The following is a 17,072-nucleotide window of genomic DNA, read 5'->3' on the forward strand; positions in this document are numbered from 1 at the left end:
CCCGATCTAATACACCGTAGCGTATCGTACATAACACTGCAGCGAAATCTCACTCTCGTGTTGTTTTTTCATCATCGCTGAGGGAATATTTGGGCCTTAATTCGTTGCAGAGAACTCGGTGCCAGGCAGCAGCGAGGCGGTCCCGCGGACGAGTCCCGCGGGCAGCTCGAACGGGTCTGTAACCGGAAATCACCCGTCGGCCCAAAACGTCCAGACGGCGTCAAACCAACAAATGGGGATATCCACCGAGGATGCTCGACACGACGACGACGGGGGTCATCCCCGTGCCGCCGCCCCCGCCAGCCCCGAGAGCGAACCGGAAACCGACGAATACACCCCCAAGCGGAAGCAGAGGCGGTACAGGACCACCTTCACCAGCTTCCAGCTGGAGGAACTCGAGAAGGCATTCTCAAGGACCCATTATCCCGATGTTTTCACCAGGCAAGTGCACTTTATCCTCAATTTATACTACAGTGATCGCGGTACGATAAGTACCCACGTTCAATGCAGCCCTCTTCGTTAACTGCTAACCCATGCTCCGTGTTATTATACACGATCTTGGGGTAATTTGACGGAAACGATTTCTTTCACGTTTCATTTCATCCTTGCGTATATGCCCTACCGTTCGCTCTCGCGAATCCTTCAGGTATACCATCGACTCGCCGGTCCTAACAATTTTCAACTCTTGGTCGGTTTCGATTTCGAATGGCTTTCGCGCGAATGAGTCCCTTCGAACGATACAACCGAAAAGCTCATCTCTCCTTTTGGATGGCGACGAGTAAAGAATGCGGTGGCGTATTTTCACTCTCGAAATGCGGAAATCACTTATCCGAAGAATCTGAGCTTGTCTGGAAATTGAATATTTCTCATATGTAGCTCGCACTCTGCAGCGTGACATCGTCGACGCGAAGGCATAAATCACGGTACGTAGTCGTGCAGTATTTGTGCGCCCGCTCGATCACGCCTGTATGCGACTATCGGAATATACCAACGAAGACCTGGACCAGTATAGTTTTCCTGCCCGTACGAACGGGTATATACATACATCCATACATCCATACATGTACGTACGTACATACATAATATACATAGGTCTCACCGTTAATTACAAGAACCCACACCGTGCCCGCAGCGCTGGGAGCGCACCTATTACGAACGATTACGGCGCTATTAGTTACCAAGTCCGGTTTAAAAATCTCAAGATAGATTACCCCGTTGCAGGCTCGGAAGCCATTCCACCCATACGCTTCGACTATGCCTCACGATCCATCCATCGAGAGCTGGGTCATCACGGGTCGGAAGAATTCTGCTGTAATACGTGCATTACACATTATATCGGGTGTAGTCCTTCCGGGGATGTCACGCGATATCCGTATGCCCCATTTATTTACCTGTTTATTTATTTAGATTATTCAAATTCGAACGCCTTGTGTTCTCAGACGTGTGCTTGGAATAGTTATTGCGACAGGAAATAGCTGAGGTGTAACGAAGTGTATTTCTCCTGCGACCGATTCGACTCGTTGCGTTCTCCGAACGGTACGTCTGAACTCATCCTCGCGCAGGCGACAAGCATTCACGAAGTTTCGGCCTATGTAAATCAGACATCTTGATATCATAATTCGAGAGAACGGCTACCGGACGCATTAATTTTTTCCTCACGATCTATTAGACAGCGCGGTTAATTTCAACGAGCGCAAACTTTCAAAGGTCCAGGTTCATTATAGAGGCGTCCTCCTTCCGTCTCTCTCGATCTCCTGACTCGTATGCCGCGTGACTATTATAATGGTCAAAAACTAACATCGATCGCGGATCATATATATCGATGATATACATTTATCGAGGCGTGCGGCGAGTAGGCGCGGTAGCCAGAGTTATTTTCTTTATCTAAATTAGATCTTGGAAGAGGCGGCAGAGGGGCTGACGTTTATGATCAAGGAGCGTATACGCGCTTTACGTGCCTGTATTCTCCGTCGGTGCTTCACACCAAAATTACGAGCACGTGTTCGTACACTATGAAAGAAATATTCAGCAATTAAGACGATCGAGATTTTGAAAAAACGTTCAAGCTTTTCGAGACTCATTTTAGATTGCAGATCGTTCGTAATATTGATGATACGGTGATATGGAGATTAACGAACGATTATTTTGTACTTTAGTAAAATGAATTTTTGGTCTAAAAACTTATTTTCAAATCAATGATCGTTGACCCGTAATAACAATTACATTTCTTTTTCGAAATAATTAACCGCGTATCGTCGAGCTCTGTTCGTGACAGTCAAATTTTTTTTTCTAAACAAAGTCCGTCACTTTGTCAATACCGATTAAAAAATTACCACATATTTCTCGCTTTCGTGAGCAATTGTTCGGTATTTTGAGTCTCGTTGCACTCGCGGTTTATCAAGCAAGCTTATCGCGTCCCTGCACAGTGACAGTCAGGGTGCAGCCGATCCTCTCGGCTCCTAGAGGTCTAGACGATAGCTAAGAGCCAAGAGCGGTTGCGCTTTGGGATGGGATAGGAAGGCGCGTATACCTACATAGGTATAGTTATACGGACATGGCATAACGGAACCGCGATAGGAGCTACACCCTTCTATTAGTTTGTCCCCTGGTCGAGACCTAATTCCATCGATAGCACCGATTCCATTCTCAGTGCTCCTCAACCGGGTGGCTGCGATATCGTCATACTCAAGATTCAAGTTGGCTCAGCCAAGGTTTACGGAATCGGGGAAAATGGTATTTTCAACGCATTCTCGCGTAACGGAGTAACAGAGTAACAGAATCTTAAGCCAAATTTTCAGGGTGTCAAGCCCCTCGTTCCATCCTTTCTTGGTACCGGCTGGACCACGCGTGTCGTACAGAGCCAACTTATCGCACACGCCTCGCGGCAAACAAGATGGCCGTGTGTCGCCTTGTGGAGCTATCACACATGTCGTACAAGAGAGAAAGAGAGAGGGGTATAATATACTCGACAACGGCGAGAGGAAAGTAACGGGACCGGTTCGATCTGACTGGACAACTCTGATTGGTTGGATGGATTCCGTTTGAAGTTTGTTTTGTATACTCTCTCGACTATGGCTTTTGCAACTCGTGAAAAAAACGTGCAACGGAATTACGTTTTCTGCTAGCGTTCGCTAAATCATCCCATCATTTATATAGTATTAAAGTTCGAAACCAAATTTTGGATGTTCGGATGTTCGGATGTTCGGATGTTCAAAAAGTGACATCACCCAAAATTTTCTTTCTCCTGACGTCGTCGATCTATATAGACGAAAATCAGATAACCAAATTCCTCAGTCTGGAAACAACCGCGCAGTAGAGAGGACGTATGAGAATCACGCTCCGCAGATTTCGAGTACCGGGTTCTCTATCTCCGTTGTTCCTGCACTCCGGGTCCGCTACCTGGTTAAACTCGACCTCCAGGACAAGCTCTAGGTAGTTTCTGCGCTCCAGGTACGCTACCTAGTGACTTTTGACCTTCAGGACTAACTTTCTATAGTTCTGGCTGTCCAGGTCCTCCACCTGGTGAAACTCAACTTCCAGGACAAGCGCTCCGTAGTTTCTGCGCTCCAGATCCTTCACCTGGTGAATTTCGATCTCTAGGACCAGCGCTCCGTAGTTCGTTATAGTTCCTGCGCTCCAGGTGATTTGCCTGGTGAATTGCGACTTCCAGGTCCTCTACCTGGTGAATTTCGACCTCCAGGACCAGTGCTCCGTAGTTCTCGCTCAGTGCAGCGAGCAGTGAGGGCGTGAGGTAGCTCATTAATCTCGTATCATCTGGTAAAACACTAATAACGAGGAAGCAAGCGCAGCGAGCGCACGAGCACAAAATCCAGCTACACTAGGCATCCGACAATAGGTTTTACAGCTGGTTCACATTATTATTAAATAAATAATATAAGACAAAATTTTGTTTTGGCGATGAGAAACGTCGAGCGTATACTCGAGATTGGTGCTCTATAACTCGATTCCGTGGAAGCCGTATACTTAATATCTGCGGAATCCTTAGTATAATACTAGAACAGCCCAGTTCGCCGGAATTCGTCTCATCACCTGTTATTTTCGAATTATTTATTTTCTTTCGCTGCATCTGTAGCAGTTGCTTTGTTGCGTGAATAATTAGCCGCGTCAACCCGCAGGTACGTTCGTCCTCGGGACGGCGAGTCAGTCAGCGAGGAGGTTCAAAGTCGGGTTTAAATTGATTAGATTCGTGGGTGAGAGGTGTGGGTTATTACGGCACAGATTTCTGGGAAAGGATTCGCGCGTGTGTATAAACAATTATAAATATAGCTATGCGGTTCGCATATATCTGTAGCGCTTCTCGCGCTCCACGGGACGTGTCTAACGGCTGGTACTTTGTACTTACGCTTATACGTACTCGTATATATGCATTTGTATTACACCTACACATGCATACTAGCAGCCTTCCAGGGTTCCAGGCAATTCGAGTAATTGCCACACAATTACATTATCTAATTAACCTCTTGGGGGAGCTGGGGTCCCATCCAGCCGTGATTGTTCGTGCCGCAATCCTAATTATTATTGTTAACTGCCGCTGATGCTGATGCCGATGCAGCCGCCGTGCGACGCACTGTGCGGCAAACCCTTTTTTTGCAGCATCCCGCACACCTCTGACTGTAATCTTTGCAGTTTACACGATTCGCCGGAGTGCAGCTAGCTACTTCATCCGCCTTGATACTCCTTGCATATTATCCCCCCGTGACCTTCGTTGGAAAATGTACCGCAGGATCGCAGCTGAACACCTTTTGCACCGGCACGTCGTCCCTTTTGTTTAATACTTGTTTCTTAATTACACTTCGCTCATTATACACAGTCGTTTGAAATTTGCCCGCTGCTGCAGTACGACGTATAAATTCGGGGTGCGGTATCGGTGGACGCGCACACACGAATGACGCGTACACGAAGGTACACCTACCCGTGCCTGTACACAACCTGTAATTTATACACACTCGAATTTCTTACGCCATTGCGGCGCAAGTGATTCTAAACGCTGAATCGCGGCTTCTGTATAATCAGGAACATTTACCGGCGATTTTGCGAACATCTGGAGCAATTTTCGATCCAAATGAGAGCGCTCGGCTTCGTCGGCCGCCGCTCAAGGGCCCCGAACCCCCGGGCCCCGGGGCCTTCGGGAAGTCCTCCAATCGATCCGGTTAATGCTTTCATCCCATCATCCATTTGGGCTTTGGTGTACGAGTATAGAGAATTGATGATCGAATCGTCTCTGCTTTACCACTAATTTTATCCCCTTTTGTATTTCAGGGAGGAACTCGCGATGAAAATTGGACTTACCGAGGCTCGCATACAGGTTGGTCATATCTTTTTAAGCATTTTCAAACTTATATTTACACTTGTTTCAATCCGGCATAATTGCGACATGTTTTGCGAAGAAGTAGATACTTCTCATTCTTGTATTACAGATATAATTTGATGTAGAGTCCATGTAGCTTCATCGCCCTCAACTCGCGTATTTTCAAATTCCCATATGTGGTTCCGGCCCGAAATTCTAAAACAATCTGTACCAGTTTCTTTTCGATAAAATTTTTCGATCATCCAACGTACAAAGGTGGGAAAACTTGTACACCCTTATGGCGAAATACGTGGTTTACCATGTAACCCGCGACCTTCGCGCCGGGAATGAGAAATGAGATCTCGGGTCGCTTACCGCGGGTTTTCACTGCACTTATAAGGTCGTACGATAGACAAACATACCTACCACAGGTATAATGTATAATAATGCACATTACAAAGTAGGTAAATGTCGGGGGGAAGAAAAATCGCGCCGTGGCAACGGCTCTGTTGGTATTGCGCAAGATGAAATTGCACGGTCTCGAGAGCTGGCAACGAACATCAGGCACAAGGCTTAACAGCTCAGACCTCTCGGAAACGATTTAGATCGGTGAGGTACGCCACCCGCCCCAACCAACTCCTTTCGCTGCTCCGTAACTAAACCTGCAGGGTAGAAAAATTATCCTACGTCTAAAGGAGCCCTTCAACGCAGGAACTGCTAGGCAGGTAAAACGCGGGAATAACCAATGGTTAATTTGTGCGCGGTACGACGATTCGGCCGGGAGGTTGATTCATTCGTTGAACGAGAATTGCCTGTATATATATATATAGAGGTATATATATACCTGTATAATTGGAGCGGTAATTTCTTGGCAAATCGTAAAAATTATGCTCCCTCCGTTATTTATAAACATTGCGTTTCTTTATTATTTTCTTTCTCTCTTCTTTTACACGTTACGAACCTACTTCGACCCATGCAGCAAAAGTGTAATAAGATCGAATTGTTCCCCGAGGATAGATGATTTCTCTCATTGCAGAATTAGGTAATTCTTCTCGTAACGTGGGGCAATTTGTTTTGTTTCGTTTTTTTTTTTTTTTTTTCCCAAACATACTTCCGCCTATTTTCCGATCCATCCGAGACGTGCGGGCTTAGTGTAAACGTGGCTGAGAACCACTGACGGAATGACACGCATCAAGAGCCAACAGATAATTATTTCGAGGAATCACTCAAAGTCTTAAGTAGTAGCCTGACTGCGGGATCGCTTGGCCGGCCCTCCATCTCTCTTTCTCTCCACCTATTTCTACGTCTTTCTCCTTCCATTTTTTCCATTCTATTCTTTTTTTTCCCCTTCATCTCGTCGTCCTTCCTCCTCGTCCACCTTGTCCGAGTCTCCTACCGTTGCCTCGCAGCCTGTGTAACGATAACCCTTCGAGTCACCCCGCAGCCTAGACTGCAGGCTACCGTGCCGACATAATACGAAAAAGCTGCATTGTCCTCGTGCGGGATGCGGTTTGATGCGAAAAAAGGGATGAATGACGAAAAGCGAAGAGTCAGAGTCAGCTTTCTTACACGTATTATACCTACTGATACGTACGCGGATGATACCTAGCTAATATATTGGCTTCGTGCCGCGTTGCATTATCGCAGAATTTATGCAAAGTGCTGATTTATTGGCTGTAAGCAAGAGCAAGGCGGACATTAGGGTCCAACTGGGGGCTCGTCCTCCTTCTTCTCCCAGCACTTACCCCGCAGACGACGGCAGCAGCAGCCGTGTTCTACCTTGTAATACCAGCATAATAGCCGCCGTCGCCAATTAGGAACGGGTCTACCCTTCGCCACTGCCGCGAGACGAGACGAGACGAGAATCGGTTTGCTTTGCCTCTCTTATCCTTCGGCTCTTACCCGCTCCTCGGGCACCGATTACGGAGACGAAGACGACGACGAAATGCTCGCGAAAGCGACGAGAAACGAATGAATTAGGCATCACCGTAGCGCGTGATTCCGATCGAGAACACTCTGCGCCACGCTGAATCGAATTAAATAAATCTCGTATCTCGTTTGTAATGCGCGCACACACGCGCAAAGGGATAGGTATGCGACTGTTATGTTGTGAACCCACCTTTGGCGAGATTAATCGGGGGGAATGGAACGGGAGAGACGCGACTATTGGACTTGATTTCTATATCGGGTCAATTAACGAGTATCGCCGACGTTTCAATTTTGTATTTGCAATTGATTGGTTTCATAATTTGCGATATTGATGCGCCTGTAACGAGACTTAACGAGCAAATGATACTGTCGTTAGATTATAATCGCGCGAAATTCTCGTCACCAACTTATAAACTGTATTACGATCCCTGTAAAAATATATTCAATCGTATTAGCTCAAGTTTCAACATTCCAATTTTAAATGTTAGACGTATAGTTGTGTTTTTTGCCGTTTGTTTATTACGCGCGTAAAGAAGTTGGCGCCGTTTTTTCAGAGTCCAATGTACGAATAGGCGATTCTCTCTTTCTGCGCATCCAAGTCATCCTGAAAACAAAGAAACAGGTTCGCAACCTGTTTCATTGTCGGATGATCCCCATTAAGCAAGTCAAGCCTTCGAAGTATAAAATGCGATTTATAACGCGTGTCCGTGTGGATCGATTTGGCGGACAATCGTTTTCTAATCGTCACATTATCACGGTCCACCAAACCCTATAAGATCCGTAATAATTGGCTGCAGGTACGTAGTGTAAGAAGAATAGCCGGCAAGTTTTATTCAATCAAATTGTACTGTTACATAGTCTCGTTTCAGGGGATTCCGAGAACGACATGCACGGCCATGCCACCGTGTGGCTCACGTGTATATGGTAGCTGACTAAACAACGTAATAGAAATAATTTCGATTAATCACGTACCCGTGTCCGTGACCGACAGCAGCGCATCTAGCATATCTACACGCGTTATGCAACGATCATTATTCACCCCAACTTCCTAGAATCTCACGCTGCTGGAATTAGATTTTGGATTTATAAATTTTTGGTACCGCAATTAACGCGTCTTTTCAAGTTCAGTTCATTGTATTACGCCAACGTTGTATTTACATGTACCACGTGACATACGTTGAATAGAGAACAAATGTAGAACGTGTATCATCGTTTCGTTGCGAGGACACAATGAATACGAATTACTGTCGTATATTATGTAGAAACAAAATGAACGAACGTTAAGTTTTTAATACAACCAGAGTAAAAAGATTCTCTTCCGACAGTGACTGGCTTGTACGTAGAATCGTTTTAAAACACACAATATATGCGGTGGTATGTCCGCACGCGGCGTTGAGTGCGGGAAATGGCTAATTAAATATATAAAAAAGGTGAAACATCATCAGAGGGCACCGCTAACTCGACGTTACGCTGGGCGAGTTAAGGCCAAGGTTGGAGGACTCGTAGGTAGGATACCTTTCATACAACGCCGTGCGTATGTGCCGCGCCTCGCATAGAGCACATATTAGGTACCTACATTAGAGCCTGGGTACCATATCTCGGGGTATTATCTTATCCCGTATTTCTATCGCAGCTACTCGCCCCGCTGTCGCTAATCGTTATTTAATCGAAGAACTTCCTGCACAGGCGAGCCTGCAGGGTCGGGCTGTTGGGATGTCGAGCGCCCTTGCAGATGGACGGATTTCAGGGTTACAGCTTATGAAAATATTGTAATAATGGGACTACAAGCCGAGGCGGGAGCGAAACGGAACGAAAGACTCCCATGGTAGGATTAATTGGGCGCCGGGATGGCGAGGAAATGCAGGAATTTATCGTTAACGCGTTAATCGAGGTACACGTGTACCTGTTTGAATATCGTTACCACGCATGCACGCGGCAGTGCGACGACATGCGTGGTGCTTTTTACGCCGGAATCGCGCGGATGAACCTTTCCTGACGCGAGTTGACGTCGGTCTGGAGAAGGAAGATGCCACTTAACCGAGGCAGCGGCGATTGTGTGAGATAAGCGTAATCGTTCTTCCCTAATGGTCGTACCTTTCGGGTTGCCCGGTAGTAAATTTCTACTCGGGAAAAATCCTGACGACGCCCTTTGCTCCCGAAGCATATCGAACGAGCTTATGCCCGTAGGTATAATAAGCCGCTGCGATATGGCTTGGCATGCGTGCTTCGTATATTGCAACTCGTTGGTAAACGCGATTATACTCAAATCATGATATCGCGTACAAGGATCTTAATTCAGGATCGGGGTGTAGCAGTTCCGATGCACTGTTCGATTTTATTCGACATGTTTTTTTTTTTCAATGTCTAATCCATGTTGAAACGGAGTATCGAAACTCGGATGTTTTCAACAAATTCGACGGTGCGTGGATTAAAAAATAAACCCTGTCACGTAATAATTGTTACAATTTTATAACTTTTCGATTCGCGTGGATTAATTTCATGTGATATCAATCTTGAAACTGTCTTTTTTTTATACAAGGTAAATTATCGTTGTAACGCTTGAGTGGATTGTTCGCTCCGATACGAATCAATTTGCCCTTCTAATATCGTATAACGGGTTCACGTAACTCCCGAAAGCCAATATGCCGTGTAAATAGCCCGTACCACGTAACCAAATTGTTTTTCACATTCCGGGAGTGGTTCGTAAATCTCTAGAATGGACACGTACGCATCAAATTCTACAAGTAATCTAACACAATAAAACGTTTCGGATGATGGGACTTGACGAATAACCGCAGCTATCTCCTTCCAAAAAATTCATCCCTCTATGGCGTATCCTCAGATCACTTTGAATATCTCACCTCTTCACAATTAACTCGTAATATCTACAACATGTGCCCGTTTATCCAGAAGTACCGAGAATCCGTGCAGAGGACGCATGTGCGACGATTGTAGGTACCTCTTATTCCGGATCGCGAGTCCAGGAGTCCAGGTTCCGAAGCGTTCGATGGGGCAGCGCTTAATTATCTCGATTGAGCGGAATGCCAACTGGCCTCCTTCTCCCCGCGACCGTCGGTCGGGTCGAATGGCCGCTTCCTGGGGGCCCGGACGCACGCGATCTCTCCCGCGCGTAGTTCCAGGAAAACCCCTGAGCGACAACGACTGGGAGAGGACGATGATGGGGGCGGGAGGGGGCGCCGACAAACGGCGATCGACGCCGCGGTCCCGCGGGGACCACCATGAGCAAAGCTTTTTGCTAATCGCCGATTGTTTCTTCCCTTTTTTATTTCCCATCTAATTTCATTTTTTTTTTTTTTTTTTCTTTTTTTTATTTCGACTCTCTTCAGATATCTATCTTTTGTCTATTCGGTAGATTTTAGGAATGCGCTTAACTTGCACAGAGAGTCTTGGGACGACACTGCGCAGCTTTTTGCCCAATCAGCCAAGATTTTCGGAACTTCTCGAGTCGAGGAATTCCGGTTTTCTGTAGAAAAATGTTTCCACCAGTTTTTAGCCTCGCGTAGCTTACGTAGGGTATAATGGTATCGCGAGGGATACTCGAGGGCGCAAAGAATCTACATCGTCGTTCCACGGACGTCTTGAAGTCACGTGCAGTAGGTATATGATACACGGTTTGTTTTTGTTGCACGTTTCTCAGGTCGACAGAGCCATCGATATAACCGTACGAAACTTTTAGTTCCAGAAGAGTAAACGAGAATATGATTGATTACCGATCACGTGTTTTGCCGTTTATACGCGATGGAAAATTTCAACTTACTTCGCTTACAAATACTCGGTTTCTTTGGCCCAAAAAAATGACTTTCAAGTCGGTTTATCATAATTATATATATTGATTAGGTTACACGCGATACGCGAGAGTAATAACATTAGGAGGAAAATGCTATTCAAAGATTGCCGAATCCCATAGCTACGGAGGAAAAGCTAGGCAGGTAGGTCAGTAAGATATACAGGTATATATACGGATTATACGTATATAGTTCGGTGCAGAGAGCCATTGTCCGTGTAATTAATGTGGTACAATTAAGTCCGGAGTGACCGCGGGGTCCCGCAGTTCGTCGTCGTCGTCGGCTTGTTTTGTTTTAACCCGTCGATGTTTAGCGTCCTGCTGGGGGCAATCCTGGTCACGGCGGGGGGGCCGATCCCCCTTGCCGCCGACAGGCGAGGCAGTGGCGCAGGGGGCGGCCAAAGAGGCGTCGTCGTGGAGTAATGAACCGGCGTGCAGCATCGGGGAGCGAAATAATAACGAGAGAAACAGGGAGTTTGACGAACGCGCGGGTGACACCTCGCCTTGATCCTCGAGGACCGCGGCCAATATCCGCAACGTCGCGGCGTCGGTAAAGGCGGATATATCGTACGTATAACGCAATAACCGGGCTTTATTAATCAAATTTGGGAGTCAAAGGGCCGCTCGGAGTTGTAGATTAGGTCTAAACATGCCTCGGGACAAGGGCCCGCGGCCTCCGCAGCCTCGTCATCGGCGATGGGGTGTAACGCTGACTCGGCAATCCTCTCTCTGTACCGTCCCTGTAATAATTCGGGCGCCAACCCGGGGGACGAATAACCGACATTGTGCCCGTACGGCACCCGGAGAGCAACGCCGACCGTGTGCTTCGTGCGGCTGGTAGCGGTCCGTCCTTTACTCCCTACCGACCCCGAACCCCATCCCGGATTCTAGCCGCGGCATTGCATCGGTACCGGCACCGGGAGCTACGTCGCATCTTGATTAAACGAGAAATCGAGCAGTGCACCGTCGCGTCGGCTTCTCATACACCTCGGACCGGGCCAATCAGCCGTCCTTACACGTTCGGTATTATACTATAAGGTATAGAGTGAGATTGCTCGACGCTTGTACGCACAGGTATACTATGCATACCTGTACCTGCTTGGAGAACGTATAAAGAGATATAGTAATTTCGGTGGGGGAGATTAGCTAAATTGGGACAACTAACGTTTCAATTAAATTTTGATACACGCGTGTTTATATACTTACACGTGTGTATAGACTTCGATCATTACCACGGCACAAAGGTACTGTGCCCTTCTGTACTCGATAGAAATATGCTTACCCACAGTTGGATATATTGGATAGAACTGTTCGATACTCGGATGTGCGATGATACTGAGCTTTGAATACCGATTACTTCGTTGAACTGATACTGTAATCGTAATCGCGTTTACAAAGTGTACATCAACCACCACCTCCACCGCACGGGAGATTTATCGGGATATTTATTTTCCTCCGTTCACGCGTGATCAGAGAGTTTTTCATTCTCTCAATGTCAATCCTCGAATGGGAGATTCGTATGACATACGTTAGAATACCGCATGCCGGTACTTCACACATGTTTTCTGCAGATTTTTCCCGCAGGTACCGAATAACGTGTAGTTTTGTCCCGGATTCGGCAACCAGACCTTTATGTCTAAAATAATCAATCATTATGAGTGAATATTTCTGCCGATGATTAATTGCGGTAAAATGAAATGTTCTTAAGCCCTGTTTCACTCCGCTTATCCACACGTCATGTCGCATTATGTACGCTGTCGGCGTCACGTGTTTGCATTTTAACCAAGTATTCGGAAATCCCGAGCCGCGACTTGATGCACGGAGTAAAGTAAAATCCTCACCCCGTCGCAACCCTTAGATCGACGTTCAGGTCTCGCATAGTTACATTCGGATTGGATAAGTTGAATTTGTTATTGACATCCTTAATCTGACTGCGCCTTGTCACGGCATTTCGGAATAACGCGGCATGCCAACCGCTATCTACTCGTACAACTCCCTCGCCACCCGATACAACGATCTCGAAGCAGCAGCCATCGGACTGTCAGAGGACGGCACGGATTCTCGATCGATCCAACAAACTCGTTGCGTTACGACGGTCGCAGTGTTTTGTAAAAGCTGCCTCGATCAACGTAAAAATATATTTACTTAGGATAGGTACAAAAAGGTGGGATAGGTATCAATGTTGAGGGTTTGAGCCGCAGAAACCTCCAAGTCACGGACCATCGCGATCCCTCGTTTTATGGTGCTTATATATCTGGACGTGGAGTAATTTTTCTTTACATGACAAAAAATGGTCGCCGTACATACTGGATTGAAATAATATATCACGTACTATCCGGTACGTAAGTCTACCGTTATGCGAGGGTGTTTACCGCACATCTAACCATTACTCCGTGCCCGTTTCTGTTTCAGGTCTGGTTCCAAAACCGTCGAGCAAAATGGCGGAAACAAGAGAAGGTTGGGCCACAGGGTCACCCTTACAACCCTTACCTCGGCGGAGGCGCGCCGCAACCGTCAGCGGTGGTTGCCCCGACGTTGCCTAACCCATTCGCCCACCTGGGTACGTTCGCGCTGAGGAAGCCCTTCGACGCCTTTCGATATCCACCCCTCGGCGGGTACCCGCCGCACCCCTATCACAGGGCGCCACCGCCCCTTTCACCCCTGTCGCCCCTACTTCCTCCGGGGATTCCCCTATCCTATACGAGCGCAGCCCAATCCTTCCAGAGCTTCCTGGCTAACATATCGGCCGCCCAGCGTCCTAAACTCGTCGACGTGCCGCCGCCCCCGCCCCAGAGGATCGGCCCCCCAGCCCCGCCACCCCCGACGACGACACCCACGCGAACTACCAGCTCGCCCCAGGGCTCGCCGAACAACGGAACCAACCACGGTGTCGGGGTGCCGCCGGACATGGACCGCAGAACGCACAGCATCGCCGAGCTGCGACTGAAGGCCAGAGAGCACGAGATACGGCTCGAAATGCTGAGGAAAAACGGCGACCTTGTCAGCTGAACCGTGGCGTTCGAAGACCGCTGAAGAAGCGCGGAGGATACGCACACCCCGAGGGATAAGATCGCGCCGTATCATTCCGTTGATCGGTAGGAGTTATCGGTGGTAACAACGTCGATCCGGGCGGTTTCGGATCGGGGTTGAACCGTCGTTAAGCACGCGTTAGCGATCTTCATTCCCCGTTGGGTTGATCAATATTCCCTCGCAAGACTTGGGCGGAACGTCCCGAAATACCGGCTCGACCGACACGTCCCACGGATCCTCGCTGACGCAATCGTAGAACCCAAGGAGAGACGAAAATGTGGGACCGTGAAAAATCCCGTTTAATAACAGTCAAGTACTGTTTTGGTGATATTTTTCAAGGATCTCTCTTTTGGATTCTACGCTTCTGTCGTCGCGGTTTAGCGAAGTATCGGTCGGACGATGGAGGTCGAGGCTGAATTTTCACTGAAAACTAGCATTTCTTCTTCTTCTTATTCTTATTCTTATTATTGTTGTTATTATTATTATTATTATTATTATTATTATTATTATTATTATTATTATTATTATTATTATTATTATTTGATCGTTATACGCAAGAGAAAAACACTGTCGTATACACAACGCGAACGTATACATACATAGGTATAATTTAAGTGTAGAAAATGGATTGCTACAGGATTTACTTCACAGACTTGTGGCGAAGACGAAGGCGTAAATGACAAGAAAACTAACTGTATAAGAAAGAACAATTACCAGCTAGGGAGCTGAGAGAGGTAGAGGTTATACTCTACGACATCTGGTGATATCTACAACCTATATCTAGTATTTATGACAGGCATCTTCACCACATCTTACATTGACTAGAGGAATTGCTCCAGAAACCGCGGCAACGTGACGTGCCTTATTTACATGTATAGGTATACATCATCCCTATAATACTACCGATTCACATTGTATGTATGTATACATATATATATATATATATATATATATAGATACATATATATGCCTGTGTACATGTATGTATGCATATGTATGTATGCATATGTATGTATGCATGTATAATATAATATAATATTTTTCGCCAAAGTATTTCAGGGTATAAACTTGGCGGCACCCCGTAGCCGCGGTATCCTGTCTCTATTTAACCCGGTTGCCAGATGCTGCACAATTATTATATCCAAATATGTGTTAATCAATTCCCTGTCCTGTTTTATATGCATATACACATGTGTGTGTGTGTGTGTGTGTGTGTGTGTGTGTGTGTAATAGATGTATGACGTTATGTATAGTTTTACAACCGATATGTAATACGGGTCAAGGTAGGAAGAAATCCAAGTCCATTGTGGGATATCCGTCCAAGAGTTCCTTGTTATAATAGGTGTGGCTATTTTCACCGTCGGGTGTAAATTCGTCGTCGCCGCGTTACATTCGCGTCTATAGCGCAATTTCGGTACGACACACACACATACCATACACACATGCACACGCAATCATCGCACAATTTACTTACGATATATCAATATACCTAGATAGATATTTATACATATTATTACTATTATTATTATAATTACGACATACTATGATATTAATACTATTACTACTGTTATTATTAGGTATATTATTATTATTATTATTCTTACGGCTACATTAACGCTATTACTATTATTTTTTAATTGACGAGGCACGTATATATGGAGTAATATTGTAAATTGTATGATATATATAAAACTTCCAAGTGTACTTACAAATATATAAGTATACATATATATACATAAAATGTATGCATATTTATACGTATTATTCAAAAGAAACATTCATCACGTGATTAAATATATATAATACATTTACATGCGTACTGATTGTTGCTTTTGTTCCAGCAATTTATTTTGGTTATATATTACGTATACCGACTATGAGTAATATATAACCAAAATAAATTATAAATTATAAGCTTTTCGTATCGAGATGCAGTATCACGCTGCTGCTGGCAGAGATAACAAGTATGTGTATAATGTATGCATATATATGAGTCAGTATGTGAGCTATGCACCAAGTATATTGCATACATGTAACTGCTGTAACATGAACAAGGCGTTAAAGATGCGAAACAAGAAAACGAAATATCAACGTGAATGACAAATTGAAAATTGTAATTGACGTGCGAAATATCGCGGGTTTATCTCATATCGGAAGTACAAAAAATCTTGTAAGATAGATGAAAAAAAAAAGTGCACAACTTTGCGCTTCGACTGACGAACCCTCTCAATCGGCGAGACTGAGTCAAAGTGTTAATCGCGGTAATTTTCATGCGAGGTAAATTAGCGAAATAACTTTGACCAATCACGCAAGCGGGATCGGTGCTCACGGGTCGCGGAACACGCGGCTTATACGGACGAATCTTGGGGCGAGAAGAGGATCGGATGCCGAGACATCGCCGCGGACTTGTTTACATCGAAGTAATTTGCTAATCGGGTAGATTCCCCCCGGCACTTTGCAGGGCTTATTGAGATCGCGGGCGCGTGATCCGCACCCAAATTCTCGTCGTGTAAGATATCGTCAAGCGGACCGTCGTTGGAGAAGCGAGGAAATTTAATCAGATGTACCCCGAGCCCCTTTCAGGCCAATTTTTCATCCCGCTAAACGGCACCGATGCACGTGTGCAATACGCTCCATCGCCTTTCAAGACTTTCAACCAGGCACCGCCGCACCACCCTCCGCCTCTCGGCAACGCTTTATCCATCCGCACGTACAGGCACCACTGAGCTTTATCCTCGATTAAGAAGCCTCGATTACGGGTTATCCGATAACCAACTTAGCGCGAGGTCTCCGCACCATGCCTCCGGTATGCCACCGTGGTTCCTCCTTCGGTGAATGCATTTAACACAACCTGTGCGTTACTTTTGTACAGGACGATTCACAGATGAGGGATGACTTCGCGCTCTTTCGATGGAACGCAAATCGGTCGGGTTTGCCGGTTTTGAAAACGTAAAAGACTGCGCTTTAACGGTTCCGGGATCTAGATATTTGCAAATCAAA

The 17,072-nt window shown here is 46.0% G+C and overlaps 1 protein-coding gene across 5 annotated transcripts in view; it reads left to right on the forward strand.

Annotated features, from left to right (window-relative positions):
* The window catches only part of LOC124211272 (homeobox protein aristaless), a 62,810-nt gene extending 46,931 nt beyond the window's left edge, over window positions 1–15,879 (forward strand). For 4 of the 5 annotated variants that reach the window (XM_069133201.1, XM_069133205.1, XM_069133203.1 and 1 more), the window contains exons 2-5: window positions 111–445; window positions 5,285–5,325; window positions 12,997–13,171; window positions 13,455–15,879. In XM_069133201.1, coding sequence (XP_068989302.1) covers window positions 111–445; window positions 5,285–5,325; window positions 12,997–13,171; window positions 13,455–14,051 — 1,148 coding nt within the window. In that variant the 3' untranslated portion in view covers window positions 14,052–15,879. Of the gene's footprint in view, window positions 1–110; window positions 446–5,284; window positions 5,327–12,996; window positions 13,172–13,454 lie in introns of all 5 variants that reach the window. The other variant, XM_069133204.1, reaches the window with a different exon arrangement.
* The last annotated feature ends 1,193 nt before the right edge of the window (window positions 15,880–17,072 follow it).

Source organism: Neodiprion pinetum, chromosome 2 (assembly GCF_021155775.2).
Source record: "Neodiprion pinetum isolate iyNeoPine1 chromosome 2, iyNeoPine1.2, whole genome shotgun sequence".
Classification (NCBI taxonomy): domain Eukaryota; kingdom Metazoa; phylum Arthropoda; class Insecta; order Hymenoptera; family Diprionidae; genus Neodiprion; species Neodiprion pinetum.